This window comes from Rhineura floridana, chromosome 9, assembly GCF_030035675.1.
Source record: "Rhineura floridana isolate rRhiFlo1 chromosome 9, rRhiFlo1.hap2, whole genome shotgun sequence".
Classification (NCBI taxonomy): domain Eukaryota; kingdom Metazoa; phylum Chordata; class Lepidosauria; order Squamata; family Rhineuridae; genus Rhineura; species Rhineura floridana.
Window position 1 is genome coordinate 13,795,482 of NC_084488.1, and position 17,192 is coordinate 13,812,673.

Genomic DNA, 17,192 nt, shown 5'->3' on the forward strand with positions numbered 1-17,192 from the left:
TAGACCAGAGCTTGGAAGTAACTAGTTACAAGTAATGAATTACTTGTAATTCATTACTTTTTTGAGTAACAAGTAGGTAATTCCTTTACATTTTGATTGTAATAGAACTAGGAATAGTTTTACTACTTTTGTGGAGTAATTGTAACATTTCCAGAATTACTTTTGGGCATTACTTGGGGGGGAGCAGGGGAAGTCTTCTGCTCCTCTGATTTGTGGATGAAAATCATGTGCCTCAAACTGGGCTTCTGTGCAGTGTTGCTCTTTCCTCATGCTCTGTGGATGGGCAGGAGGCGACGAGGGAGGAGGTGGAGAGTGAGATGGGGAGGAGTGGGGAAAACAATTATTTTAAAAAATGGATAGTGGTGGTGAAGAATGGAGTGGAAGGAAAAAGGATCTGGAGGTCAAAAACATGGATAAAGGAGGAGAAGGAGGCAGCATCAGAATGGAGGTAAAGAACTGTGGAGGTGAAAGATAACGTGTGTGTGTGTGTGTGAATACTATGTTTGCACTTGGCACACAAAGTGGCCTCCACCACCCTCTCTGGCTACTGTGCTGCATTTGCAGTATTTTAACTTTTTTGCATCTCAGGGGAAAATATTTGCTTGAGCGAGTGTCCCTTAGTTGGTGGCAGGGCAGGGTCTGGGAGGTGGTTAAGTGAGAGAGATTATGCTGGCTGGCTGAGTGGGGGGGTTGCACTTGGTTTGACGTGCAAAATCTGAGTAGTGGCCTCAGCCTCCCTCCCCACCACCCTTACCAGCGGAGAGACCACCATTGCTATCTTATGAATAAAAATAATTATTCTACTACCTCTGTATGTGTTTGTTTATTTTTAATGTTGTTTTAGGCTACTTAGATGTGCAGCAGCCAAGGCCAGCACCTTGTAGGCGTTTTTTTAAGTAACTGAAATGCAATTGCAGTGATTACTTTGGAGGAAAAGTAAAGTAATCAGTTACTTTCAGAGCAATTGTAATTGTAACGGTAATTACTACTTTTTTGGGCCATGTAACTGTAACTGTAATTTATTACTTTTTAAAAGTAATCTTCCAAGCTGTGACATAGACATACTCCTTGGAGATGCAAGACTGATCTTGTATATAGTTGACCTTTGCTCATCAAGGCTATCTGTTTGGTCTCAGAAGTGATTAATGCCTCCTTGTGACAAGGGATGGTTCCCGTAGTTCTGAAAGAGCCTGTGGTGTGGTTCCTTGGAATCAAACAATGCTTGAACAGTGTTAGTGCTTATAAGTTTGTGTCAAATCTTCCTTATTTGAGCAAGGTGTTTGTAATTGTGGTTGGGTTTCTGGTTCTAGTGGTTCCCACATGAAACAGGTTGTTGGGAGCCACTGTAGCCTGATTTTGGAATTGAAAATGCATTGGTTGATATCAGAAAAATTAACCTGAAAGGTATACTTATTTAAGGGACAGGTTAAGAAAGCACGTCCTGTTTTACATGTCAAGCCTTTACTGAATACTTTGAACAGTAGCACACCCTTCATAGAGTCCCAGCATGATTTCTACTGTGGAAACAATAATTCATTAAGTTTCTTGAGCTCGTGAGTTCGATTATCTGTGAAGGGATTTATAAATATATACAATGACAATAACAAGCCTTGATTCATATGTGCTATATGATCTTGTTTTGTTTTAAATTACTTAATTTTGTCCTTATTTTAGTATTTGTTCTGTGTATTTTGTTGTGTATTTGGTAATACCTCCAACTTTTATTTATTTAATTTTTTAAAGGGAAGCAACTGCTTTGGTTGCCCCACTGGATGACCTGTGCTGAGAGATGAAGGGGAGGGTGCAACCCTATGGATTTTTTCTGGACCTCTTGGCAGCTTTTAGTACCACCGGCCATATTTTTCTGGGCTGTCTGCTGGAGATGGCTTTATGCGGTAGTGTTCTTTAATGGTTCTGTCCATTCCTACAAGATTGATCACAGAAGGTGGTGCTGAGAGGCATTGCTCCATCAGATGGCCTTTGATATGCATTGTATCTCCCAAGCTTTTCAATATCTATATGGAAGTGCTGGGTCATTCAGAGGATTGGGTGTCATCAGTATGATGTATTCCATCATGTGATCTCAGAGGGGCAATAGAAGTAAACTGGCTTCAGTTCAAGAATGGTGGGGTGTAGCAGATTAAAGCCCAAGCCCCCCTCCTCCTTCAAAAATCCTTTGTATGCCATAGACTCTTTCTTCCATCCAGCAAGGAGAGGTTTTAGAGCTTTTTATTTTTTTACGTTCAGTGATGCTGGGCTGGCTGGACAGCAAAGTGCCTCTGGACTCCACAGGGGCCCAGGGGTGATATTCATAAGAAAGGAAAGAAGAAGGCAGGACAGTTGGAGGCTGGTGCTTTGTCTTCTAGCCTCCCTCTAAACCTCTTTATACAAGGAAAGGAAAAGTGGCCCTTCTCCCTATCCATCATATTTTATTTATTTATTTATTTCATTAAACTTATAGACCGCCCCATAGCCGAAGCTCTCTGGGTGGTTCATAAGACAAGAAACATCAAAAACACAATAAGCGTGTATCAATATAAACACATTAAAAGTTTAAAATGTTAAAAATTAAAACAATATCAGTGCATACAAACATGATAAAAAGCCTGGGTGAAGAGAAAATTTGGTGGCAATCACTACAGCTTGTAGGAGAGAATTCAATAGTTAAACCAGAGCTTGGAAATGTCACTTTTTTGAACTACAACTACCATCAGCCCAATCCAGTGGCCATGCTGTCTGATGAGAGTTGTAGTTCAAAAAAGTAACCTTTCCAAGCTCTCAGTTAAACTATGTGCCATGACAAGTAGTAGTTCCTTTTGTCTGTTCTGGTTTGCTTGGCGATGATTGTCAGGAATGCCTTTCATCCCCTTAGGCTGATTCACCAATTTTGGCTTCTCCTAGAGAAAATAGACCTGGCATCATTTATGCATGCTTCAGTTCTTTCCAGAGTGGATGACTCCACTGTTCTGTACATGGGGGCTACCTTTTGACAAACTTCTTAAAATGTCAGAAATGTCATTTAGTCCAGAATGAGGCAGCCAGACTCTGACTAATACCTAATGATCAGAGTGTTTCCCTCCAGTCTTGTTTCAATCTCATTGGTAGGCTATGTTTCTGGTTTCAGTTTTAAAAGTGTTGATTGAGACATTGTAAAGTCCTTAAATGGACTTGGTTACCTTGAGGATCATCTGCCATATAACATCTATCTATATCTATCATATAGGTCTGCCCAGGCCTTAAGATATACCTTGGATGCCCCACTCTCTGTGCCATCATTTTGGGCTGTTAGGTGAATGAGCATGAGATACACAGCTTTTTTGGTGATGGTGCCACAGCTCTGGCTCACCTTCAGTGGAGAACTCTTTGGCTCCCTCTTTTTGCCTGTGTAGACACAAATCGAAAACATTTTTACTTTGTCAGGCTTTTAATGTGTAATTCTACTGTTTTTTTAAAAAATAATGTGATCACTGCATCATTCTAAACTTTTTAAGAACATAAGAACATAAGAAGAGCCTGCTGGATCAGGCCAGTGGCCCATCTAGTCCAGCATCCTGTTCTCACAGTGGCCAACCAGGTGCCTGGGGGAAGCCCGCAAGCAGGACCCGAGTGCAAGAACACTCTCCCCTCCTGAGGCTTCCAGCAACTGGTTTTCAGAAGCATGCTGCCTCTGACTAGGGTGGCAGAGCACAGCCATCACAGCTAGTAGCCATTGATAGCCCTGTCCTCCATGAATTTGTCTAATCTTCTTTTAAAGCCATCCAAGCTGGTGGCCATTACTGCATCTTGTGGGAGCAAATTCCATAGTTTAACTATGCGCTGAGTAAAGAAGTACTTCCTTTTGTCTGTCCTGAATCTTCCAACATTCAGCTTCTTTGAATGTCCACGAGTTCTAGTATTATGAGAGAGGGAGAAGAACTTTTCTCTATCCAGTTTCTCAATGCCATGCATAATTTTATACACTTCTATCATGTCTCCTCTGACCCGCCTTTTCTCTAAACTAAAAAGCCCCAAATGCTGCAACCTTTCCTCGTAAGGGAGTCGCTCCATCCCCTTGATCATTCTGGTTGCCCTCTTCTGAACCTTTTCCAACTCTATAATATCCTTTTTGAGATGAGGCGACCAGAACTATACACAGTATTCCAAATGTGGCCGCACCATAGATTTATACAACGGCATTATGATATCGGCTGTTTTATTTTCAATACCTTTCCTAATTATCGCTAGCATGGAATTTGCCTTTTTCACAGCTGCCGCACACTTAATTGCTTCATTCTAAATTTTTCTTTCCTATCCCTTTTTGTAATTGAAATGATTTTTGCTTTTAATTGTATTGTACTTCTCTTGATGTAAGCTGCTGTGGGTGTTCTACAGGCAGAGAAGCAGAGTAAAAATATTTAATAACAGCAATAATAATAATTTAAGGACATCCTTTTAATTTAAGTAAAATAAAACTTAGGTATGTAGTTAACCATTTTCTTTCTGACTTTACCAAAAGAAACAATGCTCTGATTAAGCTTTTTATTTTTCAAAAAATGACTTGTCTCTTAATTTCAATCAATTCACTGTTTTCCCTTCATGTTCCTCACTCCTGAATGCCTTCAGGAACTTGATCTATGAGAGGTATCAAGTGTTCAAGGGAACTGACACTGTTTTCCCCCTCTCTTGTATTAAAAAGAATTGTACAGAATAAAATTTTACAGAATAAAAAGAGCATCTTTTTCGTACATTATCATATATTACACAGGTTGTGAGGGACAATTTGTATAAAAAGAAAATCCAGTGGCTTAGTAATAACCTTTCAATTGCAAAGTGGTGAACCCTATTTAGTAGATGCCTCCTGTCTGTGACCATAGTTAGTCCATATCTTCATGAGGACTGTGAGCAAGAGCCCCTATAAGGCTGGGCAAGAAATTCTCCCTCCCACTGCTACAGTACATAACCCCTGATTTCCAGGTTGTGTATGTGTGCATAATGGAATGGGGACTGACATTTTTTTCAAGTACAGATTTTATTTACAATGTGTTGTTGATATGCTTGCATTTATTTACAGGTATATTTACAGCACCTTTCACAAAGTAGCCTCAGAGCAATTTACAATGAAAATAAGAGAAAATAAAATACAATGGCACAAACAATCATAAAAGCAACGGATAAACCAGTAAATATAAACCAATAAAGCCAGCAGTTATGACCAAAATAAAAACAGTCGATAAAAAATAGCTGAGACTCCAGTACCATTAGGAACCATTAAAGACACCTGAGACCAGAACTGCTTGGTGCTTAAAAGATGATATCTTTTAAAGGCAACCCCATGTAAAATATGTTACAGTTGTCCACACTGGATGTTAGTAGAACATGGATATCTGGGGCCAGAGTATGCATCTCTTCCCAAGAAGGGATGCAGTTGATGAATTAACTGAAATTGATTAAAGGCAGCACTTTTGTCATTTTTCCATCATCACAAACATTGATTTTAAAACACTAAAGTATTACTTCTGTTATAAGGAAAGATTATTCTAGGTATGGGGCAATTAAATGTATGTTTGTGAAGGGATGAAAAACGTTTGCTGCGTTGCAGAATGAAACATAGTACTGACATTCTTTCTGTGCTGATAGTAGGCAGGAAAACTTCTTAGAGATATCTCTAGTGATAACTTGGAAAGTGGATAGTAACTTTTCAAAAATGAAAGACAGAACAATGTAAACTAGCAACAATCTTTGCCAAATTATTTATTTATTTATTATTTGATTTATATCCCGCCCTTCCTCCCAGTAGGAGCCAAGGGCGACAAACAGAAGCTCCAGAAACACATGAAAACATTATAAAAAAGTCCCTAAAATACACCAAAACAAAACTTTAAAAACATTTTTTTTTAAAAAAAAGCTTTTAAAACATCTTTGAAGAAGGGTTAAAAACATATTGTTTTTTAAAAAATATTAAAAAGCAATATTAAAAAGTAATTATTCATTATATAACTACCACTCAGAATGATTCACAGAACAAGTGCTTTTCCTCTGCTGCTATATGCTGTTTATGAAGTGATGCATTTGACATCCCATTTCAACAAGCATAGATGTGACATGTAAAACTTTCTAGGTCTGTTGATAGATTTGAACTAATGCATACAGTTAGTTGGCAGTTCTGTTGAAATTATTAGGCAGACAATTTCTTTAATTGTCTGTCAGTTCTGATTCCCTTGTTTGATATCTATTCCAATAAGTGGCACAGTTTAGTGTTTCATTAAAACAGTGCTGCTTTGCAAGTGCAAATTCTCATGGTAAAATTACTCTGAGGAGGGCCACTTAAGATGTCATGGGTGGAGACAAACCTGAATTTGCCATATAGAATGTAGTGAACAGAACTTTGTAGCCAGTTGTGGTTCTCAGATAGGTGTAATGGCATGATATGTGTGGTTTTGAAAATGTGTGTTATATTTATACTCTACTGTTTTAGAGGTACATCTGAAAATGTAATATAAGAATTTGTACTTTGACAAACAGCGTAAAGACCATTTGACAAATGGTCATTACAAAGCTATTTTGAAACATGTATTGCTTTTATGCTTTTTAAGTAACATATTCACTAACAGGCAAAAAACCTTGCGGTTTAAGAACATACCTATAGCCCACAGCTATTCTATCAAACTTTAAAAAGCAGGGAAATTGGGCAGCTATAGTGAATGCACCAGGGGAGCAGGAGACCTGAACTTCTCTCTGAGATATTGGACTGCCCTACAAATTGGTCAAAATGCAAAGACAATTTGGGTTGGTCTTTCACAGTCCAATCCACTTCCTGTGTAGCTTGGAAGAATTTGGTAACATGTGCCTCTGAGCATATGGTGAGTGGTGGCAACACTTGCCATCTCCAAAGATAGAGAATTATATTTTTGTACGTTTGCTGGTGTTCTTCTTACCTTGCTTCTTTCCTCTGTTATTAATGTTTCTACAGAGAATCTACACTAGAACATTTTATTTCCCTCATTATTCATCCCAGAAATCTCTGTCAAATTTATTTTTATTAATTTCAAAGCCTTTTTATTGGTCAGTGTCATATGATGGTGAAGACAGCCTTTTGTGTTTCAAATTGGAGGTTATGTTCTATTTCTATTTTGGGTGCATTAACAGTGTAATTTGGACCTGCAGTTTGATGTAAAATCAGACTGATTACACTATGTTGCTACTTCAGCAATGACTCTAGCTGTTGGAAAAAAAGAGGATGCATATTTTCAGCCTGCTATGTTTAAACCACTTCATTTAAGGCAAGGTGGGCACAGTCAATTAAAAACATAGAGCACACCTAGCATTTTGCTAGAATATATTTCACCTCCCACTGTTTTATCTTATGCAAATTGAGACACTCCTGAGGTCCACTGGAGACTATTCTGCAGAAGTCAGTGCCATTATTCCACAATTATGTTTGGAGTTTTTTTAGTATAAATTTTGCAAAGAGTTGTTGTACTTCACATATTCACAGAAATAGAAACAAAAGAAAATGATTTCCTATAGGAAACGTCACTAAAATTGCAAAGGAAATCAGACATATTCAAAGTGACCATCTGAACTATATCAACTGTCTTAATAATGTTGCTTCCTCCCTGCTAAAACAAGATGAGCACAGCACATGTCTTCTTTCTATTATTTGGGCTGATTACAGGTGTTGCCACCACTCACCATATGCTCAGAGGCACATGTTACCAAATTCTTCCAAGCTACACAGGAAGTGGATTGGACTGTGAAAGACCAACCCAAATGGTGTTTGCATTTTGACCAATTTGTAGGGCAGTCCAATATCTCAGAGAGGAGTTCAGGTCTCCTGCTCCCCTGGTGGCATTCACTATAGCTGCCCAATTTCCCTGCTTTTTAAAGTTTGATAGAATAGCTGTGGGCTATAGGTATATTCTTAAACTGCAAGGTTTTTTGCCTATTAGTGAATTTCCCTGCTTTTTAATCCAGGAGGTAAGAAATGGGATCCTGTCCAAGTTTGCTGAGAATGGATGGATCATTTGCATGCTTATTGAGTTCAATGGGATTTACTGCCCTGCAGTCATGCTTAGGATAGGTGAAACTGACCACAGAGGATGGGGAGGGGAGGAGGAGGAGGGGGGAGGGGAGGAAATGCAGAGGGGAGGACTGGGAGGGGAGGAGGCAGGATGGAGAGGGGAGGAGAAGGACAGGTTTGATCATTTGCATGTTTATTAAATTCAGTGGGATTTACTCCCCTGCAATCATGCTTAGGATCGGTGAAACTGACCACAGAGGATGGGGAGGGGAGGAGGAGGGAGGGGAGGAAATGCAGAGGGGAGGACTGGGAGGGGAGCAGGCACGATGGGGAGGGGAGGAGAAGGACAGGTTTGATCATTTGCATGTTTATTAAATTCAGTGCAATTTACTCCTGTGCAATCATGCTTAGGATAGGTAAAACTGACCGGGGGAGGGAGGGACGGAGGACTGGAGTGGGCAGGGGAGGAGGAAGGGAGAGGAGAGGAGAGGGGAAAAGCAGATCTGATCATTTGCATGCTTATTTTCAATGGGATTTACTCCTATGCAATCTTGGTTAGGATAGGAAACACTGACCATGGGGGAGGAGGGGGGAGTGGGAAGGAGCGTATTGGAGGGGGGCAAAGGAAGGTGGAGGGGAGAGCAGGTTTGATCATTTGCATGCTGATAGAGTTCAATGGTATTTACTTCCGTCCAATCATGTTTAAGATAGGTAAAACTGACCATGGGGAGGAGGAAGGGGAGGAGGGAGGAGGGGGAAGGGGAAGGGGAAGGGAAAAGAGGGGATTGGAAGGGGATGGGGAGTGAGGGGCAAAGGAAGGGGAAGGGAAGGGGCAAGAGGAGGGGATAGGAGGAAAGAGGAGGGTGGGTTTGATCATTTGCATATTTTTTGAGTTCAGTGGGATTTATTTCTATGTAATCATGTTTGAAAATGAAAATGGACTGCCTTCAAGTCAATCCCCACCTATTGCGACCCTTTGAATAGGGTTTTCATGGTAAACGGTATTCAAAGGTGATTTCATCATTGCCTTCCTCTGAGGCTAAGAGGCAGTGACTGGCCCAAGGTCACCCAGTCAGCTTCATGGCTGGGTGGCGATTCGAACTCTGGTCTCCCAGGTCGTAGTCCAACACTGACCCAGGGAAGGGGCAGGGAGTGGGAGGGGAGGAGATTGGGTGGGTGGGCACTGGGCAGAAGGGAAGCCTCTTTCCTTTCCAAAAGGAAAACATTGTAAACAGAATCATTCTTTTTCAGCCTTTCCCCCACCTTTTTATTCTACAGCAGACACATGTAGCCTCCCACCCAAATTTAAACCAAAGCTGTCCCTGGCCACATCCACACCAGGCCTTTATTTCACTTTGGACAGTCATGGCTTCTCTCAAAGAATCCTGGGAAGTGTAGTTAGTGAAGGGTGCTGAGAGTTGCTAGGAGACGCCCTGTTCCCCTCACAGACCTTCAATCAGAGTGGCTGACTGTTAAACCATTCTCTCAGGGGAATAGGAGTCTCTTAGCACCCTTCACAAACTACACTTCCCAGGATTCTTTGAGGGAAGCCATGACTGTCTCACATGAAATCAAAGTTTGGTGTGGGTGTGGCCCTCTGATTAGCCAAGCCCAGCAGCTGTGAAGCTTTTAGAACTCTGACAGTTGGTTCTTACTGAGCATGCTCCACGCTATCATTGGGTCCCAGCCAAAATTTATTAAATTAATTAAAAATCAGCCAGGCATTTTTTAAACTTTTAAACTGCAGCAGATGAAGGTCAGAGTATGGGGCAACGTCAGTATTAGGATTACAGCTCCTCTGTGAACATGGCTGATTTTTAATGAATTTCAACAGATTATAACTCTCAGAGAAAAAAGTCTAAAAGGGCTCTGAGGTTTTTCTCTCTCTTTTTACACTTTGAACTGTCTATTCTCTCTGACTGTTTTGTGTATCGCCATGAAAATTGAGAGGGTTGTTAAGCCAGCGTTTCTGAGTTCAGGACTATAAGTTATGTAAGGTTTTGTTTTGAAATGAGCTTATGGGAAGGATCAGAATGGCATGGGGGGTATTTTCAATTTAACATTGTGGAATGTGAAAAATCCCCACTGGCTATAGTATACAGCCACTCTCGTGGCTGTATAATATTGTCTTGAGTATGGTTTTTACAAAGCTGATCAATACAGTATGGATTATTAATAATAGTATCAGCAGTATGTAGATTAAGCTGGTTTATGAGCAATAGGATTTGAAATTTATTTTATAAAAAAGCTAATTGCATTAAGTTTCAGCAGTGGTATTAGAGTGAAGGTAGATGATGTTAAATATTTAAGCAGAGTGGATTCTTTTCTTTATGTAATGGTACCTTTCTCTTTGGTTTGAGGACTTTCAGTCTGAATAAGCTGTCATCTTATAGCTATAACCTGGATTTTCCCTCTTTTGTGCAGAATCTTTTGTGGGGAAGAATGCTATGGGCTGTGTGAGTAAATGCACACATCCCATAATAGTACAGTCTGGCATATGACCAAAGGCCTCTGTGATCCAGCATTCTGTTCTCACAGCAGCCAACCAGATACCTATGAGAAACCCACAATTAATGTTTATGGAAGAAGTCACTGATAGGCAAAAACCACTTGCGGTTTAAGTCTTCCTCCCTAATTACAGTGCTGCTGCTGCTTCCTCCATCTGCACATGTGGCATTGCTACCTCCTCTCCTTAGTAGCAAGGAACTTACCTGTTCCTCTGCCCAAAATAGACTCTGATAGGGTGAAGACGCTTGGACCGTTTATTGTTTTGTAATGACTGAGCATCCAAACCTGGAGCTGACCCTTACAACTAGTTTATTCTGCTCTCTTATTCCACAGTGTATGGGGACTTCACCCCCACCCCAGCTACTATTATGATGTGTTTGTATGAGAAACATACATGTCAGAGAAGCTAGTAACAACTGCCTACCCCACCTATAGAATATTTTGTGCTTGCTCACCCCTCTTATTTGTTGAGGGCTTGCTCACCCCTCAGTTTGTCACCCCTCTTATTTGTTGATAAACCTTGTACCTTCAGCGTCACTCAAGGTCTTAGAAAGTTTATATCAGGCCCTGAAGCAATGTGGGAGATGCTTCCCATGGTGTGGTATATACATATATGTAGCTATATCACAATTGCCTTTCATGGGGGTCATGTCTGCCTAACTGGCCCTCCTTAAGTCATTGGTGGGAAAGTAAGTAATTGGTGAGAAAAACTATGTTAATTGATTCAGCCTGTGTGGTTTAGTGTTCATATACCTATTGCAGTGGCATGGGACTAAATCAAGCAATGGGTGGGTGTGGATTGGACCTACTAGTTCAGTGGCATGAAACTTAGGCAACTATCATTATAAACTGAAACTTGTAATTGCTTATAACTGGTTTAAAACTTGGAAATAATGTTTTGTTTCATCACTTTGGCTCTTGAATTGCAAGTCAGTAAGAATTGTTTCTGATTTTTGTCCTTTAGATCCTTGTCATTTACTGAGTCCGCCATGTTTCACTGAGGAAGATAAGTACAGTCTGGAAGCTCTCCGCACAATTCATAAACAAATGGATGATGACAAAGATGGTGGTATTGAAGTAGATGAAAGTGATGAGGTAGGCAAAGAAAATATATTACTCTGAAGATCTTTCTTAAAAATTGGTTTTTTTTAATGTAAAGGAGCATGAAAGTAATTAACTTACCAGTGTTTTGTTGGATTCCTAGGAGCTGTGTAGCTTATGCTTCACATCAGTGACGTGCATTTTGTGGGACATTTTGAATTGGAAAATTTTCTGATGCCCTACAGAGTGATCTAATTGCCCTAGAGCAGCCTTTCCCAACTAGTGGGCCACCAGATATTGTTGGACCACAATTCCCATCTTTCCTGACCATTGGCAATGCTGGCTGAGGCTGATGGGAGTTGTGGTCCAGCAACACCTGGTGGCCCACTAGTTGGGAAAGGCTGCCCTAGAGAGTGATCTTGTTTGTTTTACTTGTATTTTATAAATATTTTGAAACTGCCAAACTAGCTGAGTATAATATTTGCAATTGGCATCTATTCGCAGCTACTAATGAACTTATGAAATAGAAACATTAGCCTGGAAAAATAAAGTGCTGAAAAATTTCCAGAACATTTTTTTGCCGCACATCACTTTTTCACGCTGCCTAAAAGCTACCTCGTAGCTTATCTAGTCCTGGTATAGTACTTCCCTAGGTAAATTATTTTGAGGAAACCACACAGAGTATAGTCTCTCTGGTATTTTGGAGATTTTGCATATCGATGCAGTGTTATTCTTGAAGAATGTAAATGTAAGAACCACACAGTAATGGAATCCAGCAGAATAATGCATGGGCTCCTGCTCTTGAGTAGGGGCTCTGAAATTTCAGCAAACCTCATTACTTGGAGTATACATAAAGGATAGTACTCAACTAAGTCCTACTCAGAGTAGAGCCATTAAAATTAATGAACCTTAGTTGCCTCTGTTAACTTCAGTGGGTCTACTCTGTGTAGGACTAGCATTGAATACCACCCATAATAAGGTTTCATATCCCCCTTCACATGCTTTTTATATTTTTTAAAAAAAATAGAACTCCCTGTTATTTTATGTGTAAGTTACTCAGATGTGCATGATAACCAAGGCAGTCATTTAGAAGATGTTGCACTTTGGCAAATTCATAGATTGGATAGGTATGATAAATTATATGAGAATGGCAATATGTCATCCTTTGACCAAATAGTAAAATGAATTTGAAAGTACCTTTCTACCTCAGAAATTCGGATCAGTTTCAGCTGTTGCAGCCCCTGGATGTAGACAGGGCGTTTGTGGCAGTGAGGCAAATTACATGCCCTTGATCCCTGGCCGTCATGGTTGGTAAAATCTAGTAGGAGGGGATTGACTGGATGGGTCCAGGAGTCAACTCCCTCACTACGCAAGGGAGTTATCCCCACTGCCTTTAAACAGGTAGTGGTACAACCGCTCTTGAAGAGGTCCTCCCTGGACCCAGAGTTTTTAAAAAAACTACTGTTTTCCGTTCCTGGGCAAGGTGACTGAGAGGGTGGTTACCAGCCAGCTGTTGTTATGCTTGGAGGAAGCAGATTACATAGATCCATTCCAGTCTGGCTTCTGGCCCAGCTTCGGCATAGAAACAGCTTTGGTGCCCTGATTCATGATCTTTATCAGGAGAGAGATGGAAGAAATGCAACCCTTTTGCTTCTCCTTGATCTCTTAATGGCTTTCGACAGCATTGACCATGGTGTCCCTCCAGAGCGACTTAAGGAGCTGGGAGCTGGAGGTACTGTATTGCAGTGGTTCCACTTTGACCATCAGGACCACTACCAGAAAGTAGTATTAGGAGATTGTTGCTTGGTACCATGGACTGCGAAAAAGGCAAATACTTGGGTGTTAGAACAAATTAAACCAGAATTGTCACTAGAAGCTAAAATGATGAAACTGAGGTTATCATACTTTGGACACATCATGAGAAGACATGATTTACTAGAAAAGACAATAATGCTGGGGAAAACAGAAGGGAGTAGAAAAAGAGGAAGGCCAAACAAGAGATGGGTTGATTCCACAAAGGAAGCCACAGACTTGAACTTACAAGATCTGAACAGGGTGGTTCATGACAGATGCTCTTGGAGGTCACTGATTCATAGAGTCGCCATAAGTCGTAATCGACTTGAAGGCACATAACAACAACCACGGCTTTTGGGCTGTGGGGTTCCACAAAGATCCATTCTGTCTCCTGTGCTATTTAACTTCTGTATGAAACTGTTGGGAGCTGTCATCTAAGGATCTGGAGCATCAGCATGCTGATGACACACAACTCTGCCTCTCCATTCTATCTGAATCGGAAGAGGCTATGAAGGTGCTGGACAGGTGTCTGAAGGCAGTGATGGGCTGGATGGGGGCAAACAAAAAGGCAGAAACCTGATGAGACAGAAGTGCTATGGATGGGTGGTTCCCGTGTCTGGGAATTAGGTGTATGACCTGTTCTGGGAGGGGTTGTACTCCCCTGAAGGAAGAGGTTCGCACTCTGGGAGTACTCCTGGATTCAACTTGTCACTGCAGTCCCAGTGGCTTCTGTGGCTAGCAGTGCTTATACCCAGCTAAGGCTGATTCGCCAGCTACAGCCATTTCTCGACCTGAATATCCTGGCCTTAGTTGATCATGCTCTAGTGCAGCCTTTCCCAACCAGTGTGCCTCCAGATGTTGTTGGACCACAACTCCCACCAGCCTCATCCAGCATTGCTAATGGTCAGGAAAGATGGGAATTGTAGTCCAGCAACATCTGGAGGCACACTGGTTGGGAAAGGCTGCTCTAGTGACTTCCTGTCTGGACTACTGTAAAGTGCTGTATGCGGGGCTGCCCTTGAAGATGGTCTGGAGGCTGCAGCTAGTTTAGAATGCAGCTGTTAGGCTGGTAACTGGGGTAGCCCAATGGGACCATATGTCACCAGTACTGAAAGCGCTGAGCAACCAGGGCCAATTCAGGTGTTTGTACTAGCATATAAAGTCCTAAATGGCTTGGGACCCAAGTATCTAAAAGTGCACCTTTCCCAGTATCAATCATCTTGGACCCTACAGTTGGCAGATGAGGCCTTTGTAGTGCCGCTGCTGAGCACTGCCCGTTTGTCTCTAACCTGTAACAGAGCTTTTTCAGTGGTGGCTCTCTGTTTGTGGAATGCCCTCCCAATGAGGTGTGTCTATCTCCATCACTATTAACTTTCAGGAGGAATTTGAAAACATACCTGTTTACCCAGGCATTTGATGGCTAAAGGGTACTGTTCCTGGCAACCTGAAGATCACTGATGAAATAATATTTTTAAGCTGTGTTTCAGAATGTTTGCAATTGTAATTGTGTTTTGGAATTTTTTTTCTTTTTCTTGTTAAATTGTTTCGTTTATGTTTGCTGCCCTGGGCTCCTTTGGGACGAAGAAAGCAGGATACAAATTCAGTTATTATTAATTCCTGTATTTACATACAGACTTTGAAAAAAACACCACCCCAGGTTGGGTCCAATCCAAGTTAGTCGCACTCTGTACACGCCTTGGGCTCCTTCTGGGAGAAAGGGCAGGATATAAATTTAACAATAAATAAATACACAACCATAGTGGTGTGATGTATTCTAAATGCCAAGTTCTAACAACTAAATAGTAATCTATATTTTATCAGGTGAAGTACTTTGATTTAGCTAACAATAAGAAAATGCTGCTGAATTCTGTTTTCAGTAAACTGTATGGAGATTATTAGTGAAGCAGAGTGCGGGAGAGGTTGGAATGGAAGAGAATCTTCTCATTGGATTTTCTGTGCCTACTCTGCCAAAGCACTGCTTTTAAAAAGCTTTTGAAATATATTACTGTTGCTGCTGTTCTCACCTTTCTACAGTTATACAGGCATACCTCGCTTAAAGTCGCTTCACTTAAAGTCACCTCGCTATAAAGTACATGCTCCATACTCCACCGTACCCCGCTTTAACGTACTCGCTTCGCAATAACGGACACTTAATGGCATGACGCCGCTGCCATCTAGTGGCAATTGGCGTGCAGTACATGCATAGATAATTGCTTCACTTTAAGTACATTTTCACTTTACATACATGCTCCGGTCCCATTGCATATGTTAAAGCGGGGTATGCCTGTATATAACTTTGCATCATATCATTCCATAGGAAACTCTTCTATATTAATGAGGCTCTGTAAGGATCACTAGCTTTTTAAGAAGTTTTTCTAGCATGCCGAGAACATGTTTTCTTAAAAATATTGAATTAAATTTAATGACTACAATTTTGCTTGTTTAATGTTTAAAATTTACCTGTATTTTGGTTGGTTGATAACAATTTGGCATTAAAAACAATGTGAAAAATTGGGCACTTCAATTATAACCAGTGGTGCAGAGAGAAAAACATACAATTTAAAAAAAAAACATTTTTAGAGAGGGATCATGAATGTTAACAAATATGCAATGAGAATATTAATGCTTTTTCAAGCATAACATTTAGTATAACCCTGAAGAGTATGGTGTAATTAGGCAAGTAGAGCATGGTCAATTCATTTTAACACTGCCTGATACAAAGTTGCACATTTAGGAACAGAGTATGTAGGTCATGAAACAGGAAAGTTTTGGATGGTATGAACTTGACCCTTACGCCTTGGACTTCAGCATGTCCTGGCCTCATAGTCACTATGAAAGGCAGTGGAAGGTGTGAATTGCTCAGCTGCTTCTACTACTCTGGATTTAGGGCAGCCTGTATAACAAGGTGGGAAGTGTAAATATGAAGCATTTTGACTCCATCCCTCTTTCCCATGCTAGGGAAAGACGTGATGCTAAAGCAGGCTTGATGAAGTGGGGTGAACTTTGGTTCTGTGTGTTTTCATCAAATGGCTGAAATCTCATACTACAGCGTAAGATGTATATGTGTGACTGCTTTTAACTGGAGTTACTGAGCATTAAAGGGGCTTTTCTGAGATGCATGTTAAAAAAACAAAGTTACAAATGGCTGTTCTTTATGTATGTGGTTCAGTATCATAGCCCTTAGGTAGCAGGTCTTTAGGAAAATGTATGACTGAGACTCTGGAGAGCTGTCTCCAGTTAAGATGAATCAACAGTCTGACTCTCTCTAAAGCAGTTTCATACGCTCATTTTAGTGTTGCATCCAGAGTTTGAATTTTAAGGAAACACAGTTAATGCACATTACAACTAAAATTATTTTTTTTGCAATCCAAACTGAACTTGGCAATGGCCACATAGCAATTGACTTTACTGGCAGTAGTGCTCATGCAACAGTATTACTCAAATTGAAGATAATTGTTTTGTATTAAACTCTTTATTTAATAATGTTTGAATCATATAATAAATAACATGTATTACAAGTTAAGAATAGAGAATTAGTTGGAAACATTTAGCAATATCTATTACATAGTACTATCAATATAAATAGTACTACACTTAACACATTATTAGATCCTGAATACTTAGAAATACATACCATATCCAGAATAGCAGTATATACATAGAAGTGTTGAAATTTTGTGTTTGCCGACTATACCACAAATTGTTTTCAATTTTCATAGTGTGTCCTAATGTTGCTATAGTTTTCCTGCTTTCATGGAACATGAGCATTTGCTTTAAAGAATACACTGTTTTTATATATTTTTTTAAAAAATCCAAAGCAGCTTTCTATAAGTCATCCAATTAAAACAAA

The 17,192-nt window shown here is 40.4% G+C and overlaps 1 protein-coding gene across 1 annotated transcript in view; it reads left to right on the forward strand.

Annotated features, from left to right (window-relative positions):
- The window catches only part of STIM2 (stromal interaction molecule 2), a 96,083-nt gene that overhangs the window by 34,694 nt on the left and 44,197 nt on the right, over window positions 1–17,192 (forward strand). The window contains exon 2 of the mRNA XM_061584325.1: window positions 11,472–11,602. Coding sequence (XP_061440309.1) covers window positions 11,472–11,602 — 131 coding nt within the window. The remainder of the gene's footprint in view (window positions 1–11,471; window positions 11,603–17,192) is intronic.